We start from the raw sequence: 19,773 nt of genomic DNA, 5'->3' as shown, positions 1-19,773 counted from the left end.
GCCGCCAATCAATTGTGTTTGTCTTTAATCTGGCATTATAGTAGAGTGTTGGCTTCCTAGCCAGTAGTTCTGTGGTGAAATGACATGTATGTTGCCTTCCTTTCCTTCAATGGATGTAGAAAATACATTAGCATGGTATATACTTACAGAGGAGTCGGAGGATTTAGAAACTGAGGAGTCGAAGCATTTATCTATCGACTCCACATCAACGACACTGCTGTGCCCAAGTTGTACAAGGAGGTAAAAATGAAGGAACTGGAATCTCTCAGATCTACCATAGCAGTCATTGTTACCGCAGAGAAGTGTTCTGGAAGCTGGGCATGTTGACCTGCTCATCTTCCTCCACAAAAACCTTGACATTAAAAAATAAGCACCGACATACACACAAACTGTAATAACATGTGCAATCCAAGTTTAAGATCTAAAAATGTTCACTATCAATATATATGTATTTTCTGACATGTGTTTAATATTTTTCTTAGGAATCCTGTAAGCACTTTTAATTTTCAGTGATATAGGCAAATGTAGTTCCTTTAAGATTGCAGAAAATATAGTGTTATGATGTTGGATATCACAGGGACAACGCATTTTCTTTTATTAACCACTTCAGATTGAAAAAATAAAAAATGGCCTACATACTATATAGAATAGAATGTGAACCTTTAAAGCAGAATTTAATACAAATAAATTCAAAAAAAAACAAAAAAAACAGTGTTATACGTACTGTCTGTTTACCTAAAGAATCCTGCAAGCACTTTTATTTTTTACTGATATACTGTTAGCAAATGCTAATTCCTTTGTTCAGATTTCAGTGCATTTTCTTATAAACTGCTTGACAGTTTATAACAGTGTGGCAAACTATGAACCTTTAAAGCAGGATCACAAAGTACAGTAATTTTTTAGTGATAAAGGAACATGTTAATTCCTTTCCTCAGATTGCACAAAAGGTATTGCCATGATGTCTGAAGTTATATGGACTTTGATAAATGCAGTTGTAGATCCCACTGTTCTGATTGCATAAAAAAAAAACTTTGGTTTTTAACTCATATTTTATTTCAATATCTCACCTTGCGGCAGCACGATGGCAGAGTGGGCTGGCGCCCTACCCAGGGTTCGTTTCCTTCCTTGCACCCCGTGTTGGCTGGGATTGGCTCCAGCAGACCCCCCCCACTGACCCTGTGGTTGGAACATAGTGGGTTGGATAATGGATATCACCTTGCTTACAGTATTGCAATATATTGAATAGTAACCCCTGTATTATGATACGTATTGTACCGCGAAATTTTTGCCAATACAAAGTCCTAATTGAAATATCCTTTTTTACTGCCTCATTATAGAGTAAATATGCAGGAAATACTGTATTAACAACTAATCTGCTTTTGGAGCCAAAAAAAAAAAAAATCTCTGGGAAAAGGACCGAATAGGATTCTTTAATCTGTAATTTCTGTTTAACTAAATACCAACAAAAGTAGTTAGAGGTGGACTGGAAAAATAAATAAAAAAAAAATGTTTCCCAGCCACAAACATTAAATTAGTAATGTGGTCAAAGTGTATTTGCATTTTTGACACCATTTTCCCCTGCTTATTAATTCTGATAAATAAAATGTCAGAATCATATAATAATTGCTTCTGACAAAAAGAGACCAATGCAAAAATAAGGTGCTTTAAACACAACAGTTATTGAAAGCTTTACCATCCTAACATATAAGCAACTGATTTACTCAAGTCCTTTTAGCTATATTAGAAACAGAGGTTACCATAAAAAAAAAAAAAAATTAAAAAAAAATGGCAAATCACATCTGGACAGAACTTCACCCCACCGCAATACTAAAAACAGATGAGCGGGCCTGCAATCAAGCTAGTACATGTGCTTTTGATTAGAAAAGCAAGGGAAATTCCAAACTTTTTCTGGCATATTTTTTTTAAAGTGACAATTTTGAGATTTCAAATAGCGATACAGCAATACCACAAGAACTCACAAAGGATGCATTAAAAAAATAAAACCAGACAGTATTAAACATGCTTGGAGTTGAACCTCCATTTCTGCCTCACACACCCAAAATATATAAATTAAAAAAAAAAATAAGAATTTACAAAAATTCCAAAATTAATTTTCTTAAAAAGTGAATGCTCTACTGAAAGGAGAGCAAATATGAACTTGAAACCAGTGTGAGAGCCAAAACCAAAATGTCACAAATTGGTTTTCCAGACTACTTCTTCTGTCTGCTGCCACAGCGGATCATCTTCTTCCATATCTTCCTGTTCTCATCGTCTTCCTCTGTTACCCCCATAACCTGCATGTCCTCTCTCACCACATCCATAAACCTTCTCTTAGGCCTTCCTCTTTTCTCCTTTCCTGGCAGCTTCATCCTTAGCATCCTTCTCCCAGCATACCCATCATCTCTCCTCTGCACATGTCCAAACCAACGCAATCTCGCCTCTCTGATTTTGTCTCCCAACTGTCCAACTTGAGCTGACCCTCTAATGTCCTCATTTCTAATCCTATCCATCCTTGTCACACCCAATGCAAATCTTCGCATCTTCCTTAGCTCGGTCTCCTGCTTTCTGGTCTGTGCCACCAAATTGTTTTCTCCCCCGACTACAAAGTGTAAAAAAAAAAAAAAAAATACAATATAGCGAGCTTCCTTTTGTTAGGTTAGGTAGATTGCCCAGAGGGGACTGGGCGGTCTCTTGGTCTGGAACCCCTACAGATTTTATTTTTTTTCTCCAGTTTTTGGAGTTTTTTTTTTTTTTTTTCTGTCCACCCTGGCCATCGGACCTTACTTATTCTATGTTAATTAATGTTGACTTTTTATTGTGTCTTCTATTTTTCTATTCATTTTGTAAAGCACTTTGAGCTACATTTTTTTCGTATGAAAATGTGCTATATAAATAAATGTTGATTGATTGATTGATTCCTGAAATACAAGTGCATTCTCAAGAGTGTGAGATTTGATTACATTTGACAATCTCCGATTACTTCCTTTAAACCTGAACATACCAAATATTAGGATAAAGGAGCTTATTTACCAACAACTTTATTTTTCCAAATTAATTTATTTTTCCACCCTCACCCTAGCTATCTACAAGTGAAATCGGCCCCGGGCTTCATTTCTACTTCAGAACAGTTTTCATACTGGATGCCAGACTATACTTCAGGAATATGAACGCACTAAAATGTTTTCATAACCACTATAGCTTGTAGCACCGTGGGATGAGAGCTTAAACACAAATGTTTTGAGCAACATATAAAAAAAAGCGGAAGCGGTTCTGGGCCATACACATGTTAAAATGACACCATCAATCATCTCACGCTGGAGTCAGTTTCAAGTCTTAGTGCTCTACACCACGAGTAACTTCTATTCGCAGGACGTGGTGTCAGATTTCTCCTACTTCCATCTTAAGACTGCTCTGTTTTGTGACCAAAGGATTTCCAAAGCCAACATATAATGCACTTTCGGACTGTGTGATGATCCTCTCACTTGTGTTTAACGTGTACAACTCAATAATGCATGGATTTAGAATCAAATGTGCCAAGCGTGAACAGAAAGCCAATAAGCATTATCTAACTTAAAAATGTAAAACATTTTAGAAGGGTGCAAACATGTCTGCTAAGCCAATGAAATACTTATCTTGCTGTAATTAAATAAGTAAACACCACACGAACAGGTGGCAAAAAAGGAAAACAACAAGAAAAAATGGATTATTAATTCATATTGAATCTCGAATTTCTATTGCTGTATTCTAATATGACACTTCGGAGGGGACAATTCAAATACAAAGGTCATACATTTTATTTTCACTTTAAAAGCAACTACATTATAACCTAACAAACTTTCCACCTAACCCTAGACTCATTTCAGAAAATGAAAATTTTAAATGTCGAGAATAACCTTATTAATGCAACTAGAATGTTGTCTCTGAAGTGTGAGATAATATGGACATACAGTGGGTACGGAAAGTATTCAGACCCCCTTCAATTTTTCACTCTTTGTTATATTTCAGCCATTTGCTAAGCTCATTTAAATTAATTTTTTTCCTCATTAATGTACACACAGAGCACCCCATATTGACAGACAAAAAAAGAATTTTTGAAATTGTTGCTGATTTATTAAAAAAGAAAAACTGAAATATCACCTGGTCCTAAGTATTCAGACCCTTTGCTCAGTATTTAGTAGAAGCCCCCTTTTGAGCTAATACAGCCAGGAGTCTTCTTGGGAAAGATGCAACAAGTTTTTCACACCTGGATTTGGGGATCCTCTGCCATTCCTCCTTGCAGATCCTCTCCAGTTCTGTCAGGTGGGATGGTAAACGTTGGTGGACGGCCATTTTTAGGTCTCTCCAGAGGTGCTCAATTGGGTTTAAGTCAGGGCTCTGGCTGGGCCATTCAAGAACAGTCACAGAGTTGTTGTGAAGCCACTCCTTTGTTATTTTAGCTGTGTGCTTAGGGTCATTGTCTTGTTGGAAGGTAAACCTTCGGCCCACTCTGAGGTCCTTAGCACTCTGGAGAAGGTTTTTGTCCAGGATATCCCTGTACTTGGCCACATTCATCTTTCCCTCGATTGCAACCAGTCGTCCTGTCCCTGCAGCTGAAAAACACCCCCACAGCATGAGGCTGCCACCACCATGCTTCACTGTGGGGACAAGTGATGAGCAGTGCCTGGTTGTCTCCACACATACCGCTTAGAATTAAGGCCAAAGAGTTCTATCTTGGTCTCATCAGACCAGAGAATCTTATTTCTCAAAAACCTTCTCCAGAGTGCTAAGGACCTTAGACTGGGCCGAAGGTTTACCTTCCAATAAGACAATGACCCCAAGCACACAGCTAAAATAACGAAGGAGTGGCTTCACAACAACTCTGTGACTGTTCTTAAATGGCCCAGCCAGAGCCCTGACTTAAACCCAATTGAGCATCTCTGGAGACCTAAAATGGCTGTCCACCAACGTTTACCATCCAACCTGACAGAACTGGAGAGGATCTGCAAGGAGGAATGGCAGAGGATCCCCAAATCCAGGTGTGAAAAACTTGTTGCATCTTTCCCAAGAAGACTCCTGGCTGTATGAGCTCAAAAGGGGGCTTCTACTAAATACTGAGCAAAGGGTCTGAATACTTAGGACCATGTGATATTTCAGTTTTTCATTTTTAATAAATCTGCAACAATTTCAAAAATTCTTTTTTGTCTGTCAATATGGGGTGCTGTGTGTACATTAATGAGGAAAAAATTAATTTAAATGAGTTTAGCAAATGGCTGCAATATAACAAAGAGTGAAAAATTGAAGGGGGTCTGAATACTTTCCGTACCCACTGTATATTGATGCACACAAAGGGTGATTTACCAATTAAAAAAAATAAAAAGGCACACAATGGTCCATACAGTATTTCCATGTAAATTTCACTTAAGAGATACTAAAATCACTCCACAGATTTTATAGTGCCATACCACAGATTGTACAGTACGAGAATAAAAAAAAAAATATCACATAAAACACATTAACTTTAACAATACTTATTAAATGTAAAAAATGCTGTAGACTAAAACAAACAGAAAATTGAATGAAGTGAACAACTGCAATGACATCTAAAAGCTAAACACTTCAGATCAAATGAAGTAAACAAACTGCACAGACAGGCCAACGGGGTGGCTTAACGCCTTTGTCCATGCCAACCTTTACAGGTCTGTTGTGGCCTGTACGTGTTGCTGGATGATAGAGAGAAAGAAAAACACACAACATAAGTATGTCAAAAGCTTCTTGTGCAAAACAATAGGTGCCAAGACTAAACAGAGCAGAAGGCAAAAATCCTGGTCTGGTCAAAAGGTGTTTAAAAAGAGCACCGGACCAAAAACAATAGGGCTGGAACTTGTAACAAGATAAACAGGGTGAAACTTGTTTTAAAAAGGTCAGTTCTTTACAAGTTATAATTGTACATAGGTTTATGCTAAAAGCAGTTTTCCCTCAGTGTTTCGAACACCACAGATTCAGAATCTGAACCTAATGGCAAATTTTTGACCAAATCACAACACTTCCAATTCGCATGGAAGTAAAAGGCTCTAACAAACACAAGCACAATGTCTGCCTTGATGGTACACAAGTTTAATTTTGGCTCCGCTCGATGTTGTGCATTACTTAAAAAATGTTTCACTTGTGACACCATGAACTTGCGATCCCATCCATGCAAGTAGACAACAGGGAAATAAAGGACAGAAACTCAGCATTCTGCAGATGGTACCAAAATACGCCTCACAGATTAAAATCCCACAGCTGAAGAACAGATTTTACTGCCGTGGGCTATTGTTCAACCGATGGAGTTGTTTACATGACAAAAGAAATGGACTGGTAAACACCCCCACCTCTACGTCCTTTGGGGGAGAAAAAAGTAGTATGGGCATCAAAAGAAATCAGAGTGGTCTGAATAACCTCAGCAAAGGGAACAATCAATCGCCTTTTAACAGTTTCCCTTCTCTAATGGCCTGTGATTTTAACATTCAGCTAAATTTACATTTGTAGTGGTTACAGAAATACCCCCTTTGTAAATCAGAATTCAGACCTCAAACAAAGCATGGCAAAATAAAAAAAAAAACAAAACAAAGCTTACAGAAGCATTTTCTTAATAGAGCAGTGTGACTCTACCCCAAACAGCACAATCTCCTATCAAACCAAAAACACATTGAAAGTAATATTAAAATTATAACTAAAATGTGTATGTCAAACACAAAAATGTACTGTCTTCAATCTGCAGTCAAAATGAGCATTCAGACTTTGCAGAATTCTTACATAAAAGCACAAAATGATTTCTGGTCAACCAAATACATTAAAATCTTCAATCTTAAAAGAGTCAGACGAAAATGGAAAGGCAGTTCAGGCTTCATGAAGGAGACTAGAGATTTAAAAAGAATGTATAAATTCTATAGAAGTGTTTTGTTAAAATGAAATGTGTGCTCAACAAGCCAAAGGGAAGCGGACTATAGAACTAGAGGGCTTCCTTTCTATTATGCTTCTAATTATATTTTATGGGTTTGTTGCTCTCTTCATGTGTCCGTGTTAACAGCTTCAAACTGATGAATCATTTTTTTTTTTTAACATTAAACTTATCCTGAAATTTTGATGGTTAATAAGCACTCGACTCGGACTCGCCTAACTGGCGACTTTTCAAAGTGTTTTCTTCCTTAAAATACATCTTGCAATATACTAATTCTAGGTTGCTCTACAACTTCTTTACTGACAAAGACCTGATAGAACGCTTCACCCGACTGCATCCAATTTTCTCAAGAAAAATTACGCTTGTCGACGAAGTAAAAATGAAGGTTTCCTCTGGCCTGGAGGAATTGTGGTGTATGTTCAGCCAACTGTGAAGAGGTTTTCCCAGCGCGGCTGGAGAGCGATGGATGCTCTTTCAAACTGATCGCCACTTCATTCCCGAAGGCAGAAGCTGAGCTTTTCTGGCCCGATTCGCATCTGTCGCTGGCAAGCTACGGCAAATTCGAATCTACAAATCGCGGCCAGTTTTCGTGTTTCTTCAAGTCGCATCATCAGGCCTCCTGAAAGAAAGGCAGCCGCTGTCCGTCTTACGCTCGCCGCTTGAGGTGGCTGCTTGCAGAGCTCAAATGGCTAAAGCAAGCACCCCCAATAAAGCTCAACAGCCAAAGGCACCTAATGGGATGCAACGCGAAAAAAAATGTGGAACAGTTCTAAGTAAAACCGTCCAATAGTCCAAAACGTCGACGACCGTTTAAACGGCACAAAAGGTTTCTAAGGGGAAAAAAAAAAAAGATACCGACTTTTTAAATGGAGGTTCCGACTCCAAACACACTCCCCGCCTCCGCGAATTTACCTAAACTGGTAAGAAAATGGACGAATCGTATTTTTTATTCGCATCAGGCTTTGGACTCCATGCATATAAGTTCGTGTTCGCATCACCCTATGAAATCCGAAACATCTCGAAACTACGTTAACGTCTGCCTTCAGAAGGGGGTTCTAGAGGGAAAATGAACACCAAGTTTGCCACATTCTTTCTCCTGGTTCCCCGAGCCGAACCCGCCTGCTTAAAGTAACATATACACACAATAAACAAAAAGAGGTGGTACTTACATTGATAGCTCCCCGATATGCCAACCATTTCTCGTCACTTCTTCACAATCATATGTCGTTTGTGAACAGCGACGAAAACACGACGAACCGATCTTCCGCTGAACTCGCGGCACAAATCACCCAAATTCAGCCGCCAGATCCTAATCTGCAGCGACTCCGCCCCCGTCAGATCCCGCCCAACTAGTGGAAACCTTTGGTTCCGCCTCTGCCGCAAGATCCTAAACAGAGCGACTCCGCCCCCTTCAGAGCCCACCCAACTAGTAGTAGTCTTTGACCCCGCCTTTCTTTATTCGGCCGATTTGTAGACGCAACGAATCCCCGCCCCTAACAAGTCACGCCCATTGTGTAGATCATTCTAGCCCCGCCCTCTTGCCCGGCTACCTGTCGAAGCTCCCGGTCAGTCCTTAGCTTGTTATTCTCTGGTCAATAAACAGTGGCTGCTTTCGGCGTCATTTCATATTTGTCCTCCGAAAAACAGTATATTGTGTTTTGTTCATTTGAAAGTTTAATAACAAAAGCAGGTAAAGAAAATGAATAACTGAATAAAACTGTCCTTTCGAGGAGAAACTTGTGCTGCGCTTCGTGCACAACACGGTACTGTGGTTACTTCAGAATGGTACACCCTACTTACTTCGGCACCCTGCAAACCGGGGTTCTCTTTTGTCCTCGCTGCTTTGTTCCGGAACAAATAGGAGCATTGAAAATGGATGGGTGGCATGACTCAAAATTGCTAAGGTATTTGCGCATACTGTATTTAAGTCTTGATAGAACAGTGCACAAGCGAAGAGGAAGCATTTTATAATTTTCAGTAAGGCCCGAGGCCTTTCCTGGCAGTAATGGGGCACAAGGCGAGGCGGTACAGGATGGGGTGCAAATCTACAAACACACTCATATATATGCACACGCACTGAAAATGTGAAATTGCCAATAAAAATACACGTTTTTGAGATGTGAAACAAAACTGAAATATGTGGAGAAAAATGAAATGGAGACACAGGGGAAGCAGGCTTCAGATACTGGATTTGTGAGGCAGCAGCACTAAACAGTTGCCCCGCCAGTGCTGCTCCAGTTAAGACAAAAAGTCAGTAATCCTGAAGTTCTTTTTTGAACAGACTTGAAATCTCAGCCAAAGCCCTCTCAACAGTTTCTTCACAGAGCTGGCACTGCTGTTGATTGAAAAAACAACTATTTGGTGGGGCCCGCTTGAATATTATTCAGCCAGGTAATCTGTTTTATTGGTGAAGCTGAAATCCATTTATAAGCAATAGACCCTTGAGTTCCCCCTGTCCCCTTTTATCTTTCCTTAGGGTGAACTGGAAGAGGTGGTCTTCTCTCATCTTCTGGAACTTTTTCGGTTTGGGTGGCACAAAAGAAAGGAGAACAAGATCTGGGACATTTTCAGTATTTAACCAACCCATCTGTGCCTCCAGCACAGTCCAAGCAAGTGGTTAAGAGTGAACTGTAATCTATACCATGGTGACCAGGTAACTTACGGTATATAATACTGCATTACTAAGACATAAAATGTCATGTATTTCTTTGCATATCCATAACGATTTGTTCCAATCACCATTCATATTGCTGCTGTTTTGCTCTAGCCTAGTGTGAAGCTTTCTCGAGTAGCCATCCAAAAAGGGGTACTACAGGTACAGAGTGGGATAGTCTGGGACACCAGGTTATATCATAGTGATCCCGTTTGAGAACACTTAGGGAGAAGTGTGTCGTAGCCTCAGAAGTGCATTGAATGGGATAGAGCATCTGACTCTCACAGATACACCGCTGTGGTGACAGGCAGTTAGTTGCTGGACTTGGTAAAGTCATCCAGGACTCTTCATGTGTTTACTTGCTTGGGATACCTGGAAGTAAAAAAAGAGTCTCATGAATTTGAAAGATAGATGGTAGCAAGAGCTGGCAACAGGGAGGAATGGTGACCACCTAGAGTGCTGTAAGGTCTGTTTATTGGCTGGTAGGTAGGGAAATGCTTCTATTATAGGATAGCACCTGCTTTTGGTTGCTACTTTAGTTCAATTCCATATCTTGGTCCATTTTCTTTATTACCTTCATTTTGGGTTTTCATGGTAATTATAACCATATATGGGAGTTTCTGGTTTTCTCTGTTCTTTTGCCTATTATTAGCATCCATCCATCCATCCATTTTCTAACCCGCTGAATCCGAATACAGGGTCACGGGGGTCTGCTGGAGCCAATCCCAGCCAACACAGGGCACAAGGCAGGAACCAATCCTGGGCAGGGTGCCAACCCACCGCAGGACACACACAAACACACCCACACACCAAGCACACACCAGGGCCAATTTAGAATCGCCAATCCACCTAACCTGCATGTCTTTGGATTGTGGGAGGAAACCGAGCGCCCGGAGGAAACCCACGCAGACACGGGAGAACATGCAAACTCCACGCAGGGAGGACCCGGGAAGCGAACCCGGGTCTCCTAACTGCGAAGCAGCAGCGCTATTATTAGCATGATTTTGATTACGTTTACATGTAATTTTTTTTAATTCTTTCTATAGGTATACAGTACGCACTATCGGCGCATATTTCTGACCAATTATACAATAGGTGCATAATACAGGAATATTCTTACTTGCACTTACTAATAAACGTATACCATGATTAGCGAGTATAACATCCTTAGCTTGAAATGTCTGTCTTCCTTACCCAAAAGCCTCAGAACACAATTACCACACTATCTGCTGGAAAGGAGGCATATTAAGCTGCATTCATGTAGGAACAGCTTTAGCCAAAGTTTATAGATCTATCTGTTATTATTCATTTAAATGTTTATGTGTCCTTATGGATTTAAATATTGCACAGTTTTATATTTTATGCTATTTTTTTTTGTTTAATGCAAAATTTTGTAATTGTTGTTCATGGCAAACATTATGTAAAAATAAGTTGAATTCTGCACTGCAGATATGCCTTACTACTGGAATTGTATTTCACAGGTGAGGCCCGTCATTGTCATATTTATTTATTTATTTATTAATCAGAACATTAGCGGATACTCATGAGCTGTCATGTGCTAATCCCCTTACACTTTAAGGAAAAAATAAAGTTTGCCAGTAAGTTCCACCTGGTTGCTCTGCACAACTTTCTTTTCTTGATTTGAATTTCACCCCTGGTTGGCTGCACCTGTCAATGCCATCTTTCCGCTCTGTGGATATCTGGAGCTGCTGCCTGAGTCTCAACGGGACATCTTGCCAATGAGTTAAGAGGATGACATCTTGCTTCTTAAACCAAATACCCCCCCCCATACTTCTTCAATCATAAAGTGCAGCCAGCTGAAACGACTTGAAGTCGCCATGTTTTTTATACTAATACACAGCAGGCACTCGCATGCAAAAGGGAAACAGCCAAACCAAGGCGTGTCACAAAATGAGGATATTGTAGCGTACTATGATGTATATTAAAGAAGAAAGATTTTTTTTTGTGTGTTGTTGTAATCATGTGTTGCTGAAGCTGTAGAAAGGTAGTCACACAAGCCTGTGAATACTTCATCTGATGGTTGAGCCTAAGATACAGGATACAATATGAATTCCACCTTGGCTGTGGAGCAATAGACGGGCTCTTCTCCCTGGTGCAGTTGCTGAAGGGTGCATGGAAGTATTAATTTTGAAAAAGCACATGACTGTGTTCCTCAGCATGTCCTTTGGGAAGAAGCACTGCAGAAATATGGGAGGACAGGGCTGCTCTTGCATGCTATTTGTTTTCTATGTGAGTGTAGTGAGAGCTGCTAAAGATAGATAAATAGAACTTTATTTGTTCCCAGGGGGTAAATTTGGATTTTTGTAGAAACATTTAAACAAATAAATAATAAGGTAACCAAGTAAATATACACACATACAGTACGTTGGTCTGAACACGCATCAGAATGACTATAAAGTTAAAAAATTACAAGGAAAAGTTCTGACTTGGCTGTCACAGTCCCAGTAATACATTACGCAGACGTATTGCTGTGGGTATAAAGGAGTCCCAGTCGTGTAACTTGACACTCGCCTGCTGAATAATTTGTTGTCTGAAAGTCGTCGGTGTTCGGGTGTCAGAGGGAGGACGTGCAGCATTGTTCATAATGGCACTCAGGTTTGTTTTAACTCTCTCCTTCCCTACTGTAACTGAGCTGCCCTTTTGATTAGCCTGTTGGTTCAGTACGGCTTTCTTGAAGCGACATTATCAGCCCAGCACTCCACAGCTTAGAAAATAATCACACTGCCTACCACGGAGTTGTAGAAGAGGTGAAGGATGTCGCTTTCTGTCCCCCCTGGCCATTGAACCTTACTTTTATTCGATGTTAATGTTGATTTATTTTGTTTTATAATTGTGTCTTTCATTTTTCTATTCTTTAATATGTAAAGCACTTTGAGCTACTGTTTGTATGAAAATGTGCTATAGAAATAAATGTTGTTGTTGTTGTTGTTGCTTCCCACGTTAAAGGAACACAGTCTCTTAAGGATAAAGAGCCTTCTCCGCCCTTTCTTCTCTAGTTCCTCTGTGTTCCGCGACCAGCCCATGCTGTCATTAATGTGGACCCCCAAGTGCTTGTAGGAGTGGACCACCTCTACCTCCACTCCTTGACTAGTGACCCAACATAGATACTTTTTGGAGCATTGAAAGTCAATCACCAGTTCCTTGGTTTTGCTGATGTTAAGATGAAGACAATTCTCTTTGCACCAAGAAACAAACTTCTCCACCTGACTCCTATACTCCTAAGGTCTCATCCCTTTTATCAATGCACCCCATAACAGCTAAGGGTTTTAAGTCAAATTCGTTCACTGTGGGTGTCCGACTCTGTCAAGGCGATGTGAACAAGAGGTGGTGTATTACCGAGAGATTTGAATTTGTGTATCAAACTGTCATTAAAGTCATTGTGATGCTCAAACAGTGGATCTCATAAAGCCTACTTAGGAGCGTTGAAAGCAGAAGTGCCACAAACTAAAATCTGTATTCTTTGTGCGTCTATGGCCAGATATTGGACTGTATGCAGCTTCTACGTGTTGTTATCTATTTTATTTTATTTATTTTGTCGTTGGGAATTCAAGGGGGATTGCACAGCGGTATTTTTGTCTCGATCAGATGAATGGCTTGCACCAACCCAGCCCACTAATCCTCATAAATTGGGCCAAAGTAGAACTGTCTTCCCTGTCACCAAAATGGGATCGATTATCCTTTACTGAGGTCTAGTCTTCTAGCCGGTTTGGCGATAATTACAGCCCACATGCGCTGAAACTCATTTTAATATAAATAACTACGCATGCAAGGATGTGACTTGCTTGGGAATCTAAGGGAGGCAGAACTGTATGGGAGCTTCTGCCTACCTATGACTTGGTGCCCATTCTTTTTCCAGGCCTGCTAGGCCCCGACTCTCCACAATGGGCGTCAGTGTTACGTCTCGTCTGGAGGGGCCAGCCAGGATTTTTGCAGTTTGTTATTTCAATAACTGCACAAAGAGCATCCGGTGGTGGGTAGGGAGGTCAGCGCCTCCTTAACACTCACCTTTTTGGAGCTCCCTGCCCATTTTAGTTTTTGCCCCCAAGGCGCTCCTACTCCAGATGGCCAGTGATTCCTGCAGGGCCACTTGAAACTCTGCTGCACTAGACTGCTTATCCAGTTTTATCATCTGCAGATAGAATCTCCTCATGATGTTGATGAGAAGCAGGCACTTAGTAATTAATATTATTAGTATAATAAAACTCAATAAATAAAAAGAGTAAGGTATGAGCATTTACTAAATGGTAATAAGAGCATGCTAGTACATCACTCTTAGACTAATATCACTCAGAATGTATTAATATTCAAATTTCAGCATTTAACAAATACACCGGACAATGAAGATTTCGCTTCCTGAAAACTTTTGGGCGTATCTTGATCACAAAAAAAAAAAACACCTTTAAAATGTTCTTTTCTGTACTGCTTTATTTATTTATTGGCTATTTTTTTTTTTCTAATAAATTTACATATGCAGTACAACAATTACAAGTGAAACATTTTTGCTGAGCTAAAAGCAGTGGCCCTGCAACTCGGATTTAACAAATTCCAAGAATGGGACAGCCGTGCTAAAGGGCCTCTCTGCATTAAAAAGAACTGGCCGCCCCGTAAACCTTTTGGTTCCGGGGCAGAAAAACGTGGCACATAACCCACTTGTAGACCCAGCAAACACATTTTTGCCTCTTCTTCACGTAAAAGTTGGACTGATGAAAAATTTGTGTGAAAACGATAAACAAGGAAGGAGTAGGATTTCGATATTTGAGACCGATGTTTCCACGCATAACTGATGCCAAACTTAAGGACGCTGTTTTTGACTGGTAGAGTGCTAATCTACCACAACATCGGTCGATAGCAGATTTCTCCAAGAGCCCGAAGCACCTTCACAACACAAGTGACCACTCTGTGCCGTTAATAAACCATAAGACTGAATACAGTATATGTAAAAGTCATCAGGGCTAAAGCAAATGATGCAGCCGGAATCTGAGACTCTCTCAGCCAGCCTCGCTTTGCTCAGATATTTGCTGTCGTTTCCTATTGTGTGCTGGACGGCTGAGGTCGGTTGAGCAGACACATCGCCAGTGAAGGGCAGGGCAGGTGGAATCACTTAAACAAGAGCCAGGTCACGTTTCACAAACCTTTGTTCATATCTCAGATGTTCCAAGTCAGTTCACAATTACTCATCCTCTTCTTTTTTATAAACTAGAGGGCTCTGCCCCCCTGCTCGCTTCGCTCGCCCACCCCCAGGTTTGGTTTACCGGATGTACTATTTAAAGAGAATGTTATTTTCATGGGAATTGTTACGTATGCATTATTTTCACTTTTACTTTAAAACTTTAGTAAAAACAATATTTGGAATTAACTTTTCTTCAAGATCACACTGAATTTTGATTCCGTGTTTGGACTTACATCGTGACAACGCAACGTATATCTGGTGAGTGAATATCGTTTCTTTCTATCTGATAAATAAAGCGACTTTTTCGAATGTTTGTCCATGCTCTTTCTTCTTCGCTTAGTCATTGACGTGTCATCTAGAACGTATAAAATTATTGTCCTGATAAAATTTATAAGAGCTGCGAGTAAAGGAAGTGTGTCTGCCAAAAGCATTCACACCACTGAGATTAGATGACGGTGGTCTTGTTTGAAAATAGTTGTAAGTAGGGCGTGACTTGAAAGAATCTCACATTAAAAGTCTCCATCTCACGGGACTTCATACTGCACCAATGTTTTTGGAATTTTTTAATTCTCACTGGCAACACAAATTAGATGATCTACAAGTCTCCGGACTTAAAGTTTAAATCCGAACAATATTTTCGATCACTTTTCGTTGTTCCGTTATTTCACTGAGTAATAATTTCCATTTGTTTGCACTAATGCAATCTTTATTGTCATTTTTTGAGACTTTCAAATTTTCATACTTCCATTATCTCTAACCTGCTCTGCATGTGTACCACACCAACGTTTTTGGAATCTGTTAATTCTCGCGGATACGCCTCTTCATTGGGAAGAAACACTACTCTTTTTTTCCCTGATGGCAGCACAAATTAGACAAATCTACAAGACTTAAAGTCTAAATCCGAACAATATATTCAATCTTTTTTTGTTGTTCCGATATTTCATCGAGTAATAATTTCCATTTATTTGCGGTAATGTGATCTTTACTATCCTTTTTTTGAGACTTTTGAATTTTCATACTTCCCATATCTCTAACCAGCTCTGCATGTGTACCACGCCAACACTCTCGCGGGACGTATAAGTGTCTCTCCGAGAAAATCACATCTTGTCTCCTTCCAAATTTTTTTTTATAATAGAGAAATATATTTAACTTGAGCACATGACCATCCAACTTTCCAATTAACTTTTTAGATGTTAGCAGATTGGCCACTTTTCTTGGGCTTTGTCATAATAAAATACCAAAATGTCCACAAATCAGTAAAGTAAGCTCACAATTAAAACTTGTACCCTAGAATTTTCTCTTGCTGTTCATCAAGGCTGACGCAATTCAGGACAACTGCCATTTTTATCCAGGCAAGACGACCAGGGACCTAAGACTATATATTGACTCCTTACAGTTCCTTAAAGCTTTTGCATCTCTCTAAATTTAAAATCCAACCTCTCTCTGTCTGCCTGTCTGCTTTTCATGAGAGAATTACTTAACAGATTTAGATCGGGCTTTTTTCTAGAATTTGCTTGAACATTCCAGTTGATTTTGCAACTTCTCTCATCTACAGTGGAATGCAAAAGTTTGGGCAACCTTGTTAATAGTCATTATTTTCCTGTATAAATCGTTGGTTGTTACGATAAAAAATGTCAGTTAAATATATCATATAGGAGACACACACAGTGATATTTGAGAAGTGAAATGAAGTTTATTGGATTTACAGAAAGTGTGCAATAATTGTTCAAACAAAATCAGGCAGGTGCATAAATTTGGGCACCTTTGTCATTTTATTGATTCCCAAACTTTTAGAACTAATTATTGGAACTCCAATTGGCTTGGTAAGCTCAGTGACCCTGACCTACATACACAGGTGAATCCGAGTATTTAAGGGGGTCCATTGTAAGTTAATTTTCTCTGAAGAGTAGCAACATGGGGGTCACAAAACAACTCTCAAATGACCTGAAGACAAAGATTGTTCACCATCATGGTTTAGGGGAAGGATACAGAAAGCTGTCCCAGAGATTGAAGCTGTCTGTTTCCACAGTTAGGAACATATTGAGGAAATGGAAGACCACAGGCTCAGTTCAAGTTAAGGCTCAAGTGGCAGACCAAGAAAGATTTCGGATAGACAGAAGCGACGAATGGTGAGAACAGTCAGAGTCAACCCACAGAGCAGCACCAAAGACCTACAACATCATCTTGCAGCAGATGGAGTCACTGGCATCGTTCAACCATTCGGCGCACTTTACACAAGGAGATGCTGTATGCGAGAGTGATGAAGAGGAAGCTCAAACAGAGCCGCTTGAGGTCTGCTCAAGCACATTTGGACAAGCCAGCTTCATTTTGGAATAAGGTGCTGTGGACTGATGAAACTAAAATGGAGTTATTTGGGCATAACAAGGGCGTTATGCATGGAGGAAAAAGAACACAGCATTCCAAGAAAAACACCTGCTACCTACAGTAAAATATGGTGGTGGTTCCATCATGCTGTGGGGCTGTGTGGCCAGTGCAGGGACTGGGAATCTTGTCAAAGTTGAGGGACGCATGGATTCCACTCAGTATCAGCAGATTCTGGAGACCAATGTCCAGGAATCAGTGACAAAGCTGAAGCTGCGCCGGGGCTGGATCTTCAACAAGACAACGACCAAACACTGCTCAAAATCCACTAAGGCATTCATGCAGAGGAACAAGTACAACGTTCTGGAATGGCCATCTCAGTCCCCAGACCTGAATAGAATTGAAAATCTGTGGTGTGAGTTAAAGAGAGCTGTCCATGCTCGGAGGCCATCAAACCTGAATGAACTAGAGATGTTTTGTAAAGAGGAATGGTCCAAAATACCTTCAACCACAATCCAGACTCTCATTGGAACCTACAGGAAGCGTTTAGAGGCTGGAATTTCTGCAAAAGGCGGATCTACTAAATATTGATTTCATTTCTTTTTTGGTGCCCAAATTTATGCACCTGCCTGATTTTGTTTGAACAATTATTGCACACTTTCTGTAAATCCAATAAACTTCATTTCACTTCTCAAATATCACTGTGTGTGTCTCCTATATGATATATTTAACTGACATTTTTTATCGTAACAACCAACGATTTATACAGGAAAATAATGACTATTAACAAGGTTGCCCAAACTTTTGCATCCCACTGTATCTATCACATACTGCATTCTATCTATCTATCTATCTATCTATCTATCTATCTATCTATCTATCTATCTATCTATCTATCTATCATATAGTGCCTTCTATCTATCTCTATCTATTATATAGTGCCTTTCATTTCTATCTATCTATCTATCTTATCTATCTATCTATCTATCTATTATATAGTGCCTTTCTCTTCTATCTATCTAAGAATCGTAGTTTGCTTGCAGGAACGGTTTATTTGTGCTAATCTAAGACAGAGGCTGTAGGCCGAGGGGAGAGGGAAGCATGACGTCAGGAGTGGGGAGCCCGGTAGAGCCCTCCTCAATGTCCCATTTCACTACTACTTGGGCGTAGCTGTGGGGGACGACTAGTTGTATATAAGTATACATTAGGTGGGGTACTCGGGTTAAAGCATTATCAGTGAAACAGGATGTCCATTTTTTAGGTTCTACTCGTACATTTGCAGGCTCAATGGCAGTCTCTACAGCAGTGGCTGATGAAGGCATGAGCACTTGCTAGAGATTTGGCATGTTGGTGCTGCTGCTAGCCCAGCTGCTGTCTCTGTCTCTCTCCATTTTATGTCACCTTCTGCCACAAGTGGCTCGAAATGCAGCCAAAAGATTCCACAATGCGATTGATAGAAAAAAAAAACAAACATTCACGTTTGACTTTCATGTGCCAATTTACAGTTGCCAGTTGACCCGTCCTGCACATTTCATGGGATGTGGGTTTGAAAACTGGTTGTTCTGGGAGGAAGACACATGCAGATACTAGAAGACCATGTGCAATTAACGCAGACTTTAGATTCAGTGTCAAAGTGTGAGCCTTGATACGCAGGTGACCTTCTAGGTCTCAGTGTCTACAGTAAGTCCAGTGGAATGGGTAGCTTCTACTGTGGTGTTGGGGGATACACTGACAAAACAATTAAACAAAAATCACATACAGTACTTAAAGAAATAAATAAATTAATGAATCAAGTTAGCTATTTTAAACACAAATGACAAAGAAGATTAAGAAGCAAGGCACGTCTGGGGAAGCAGTTGGGATTTGTTACCATTCTAAGCAGCTGGCAGTCTGAGGGAAGTGCAGACCTATAGCAGGCAGACACACACATATCCCTCAGGGGGTCTCCGTCTCTCTTGTGACTTTACCACCTCGCCAACCCCTGACCTGCCTCCTTCTGGTCAATGTGTGTGCACACACACCACATCCCTGGGGCGGCCTGTCTGTCCTGTGACTACACAACCTTGCCCTCCGCTGACCCGCCTCCTTCTGCTCACCACACACACACACACACACTGTACAGGAAGTGCATCCTCACACACCCAGATGATAGGACGCTTGATGACTTTACTGCTTGCCTGCCTTTTCAGTAACACGCTACGCCTGGTGCAGAAAGCAGCCTTTAGCAGTAGCCACCTGTCGGCTCAAATGTGACTCCAATCCCATCTGTTTCCCTTGTGACCTGCTCCATCTCCCGGCTGTGAAGGAGAGAATGGGATTAACCCTTCGGGTGCCAGATTCAAACCACCCTCACTTCATGCTGAAGGGCTTTTCCTGAAGTTTGTAAATGTTACTGTGCACATTAACATGGAGCGGGTGAAGTGAAAATGAATGGGTGAAAAAAACTCATTCTGTTTCTTATAGTGCCTTCACATCTATCTATCTATCTATCTATCTATCTATCTATTATATAGTGCCTTCACATCTATCTATCTATCTATCTATTATATAGTGCCTTTCATCTATCTATCTATCTATCTATCTATCTATCTATCTATCACATAGTGCCTTTAACACCGATCTCCGCAAATACTATACCAATCTTATAGAGCCTTTCATATCAAGCTAACTGTATAATATAGTCTATTG

At 40.3% G+C, this 19,773-nt stretch overlaps 1 protein-coding gene across 3 annotated transcripts in view; it reads right to left on the bottom strand.

Annotated features, from left to right (window-relative positions):
• Positions 1-19,773, bottom strand: part of cbfa2t2 (CBFA2/RUNX1 partner transcriptional co-repressor 2) — a 99,103-nt gene that overhangs the window by 67,843 nt on the left and 11,487 nt on the right. The window contains exon 3 of one of the 3 annotated variants that reach the window (XM_039767365.1): positions 8,720-9,944. In XM_039767365.1, the coding sequence (XP_039623299.1) occupies positions 8,720-8,806 (87 nt within the window). In that variant the 5' untranslated portion in view covers positions 8,807-9,944. Of the gene's footprint in view, positions 1-7,229; positions 7,272-8,088; positions 8,270-8,719; positions 9,945-19,773 lie in introns of those variants that run through there. The other 2 variants (XM_039767361.1, XM_039767366.1) reach the window with 2 other exon arrangements.

Source organism: Polypterus senegalus, chromosome 10, assembly GCF_016835505.1.
Source record: "Polypterus senegalus isolate Bchr_013 chromosome 10, ASM1683550v1, whole genome shotgun sequence".
In the NCBI taxonomy this organism is placed as follows: domain Eukaryota; kingdom Metazoa; phylum Chordata; class Cladistia; order Polypteriformes; family Polypteridae; genus Polypterus; species Polypterus senegalus.
This window is presented reverse-complemented; position numbering and strand designations above follow the sequence as displayed.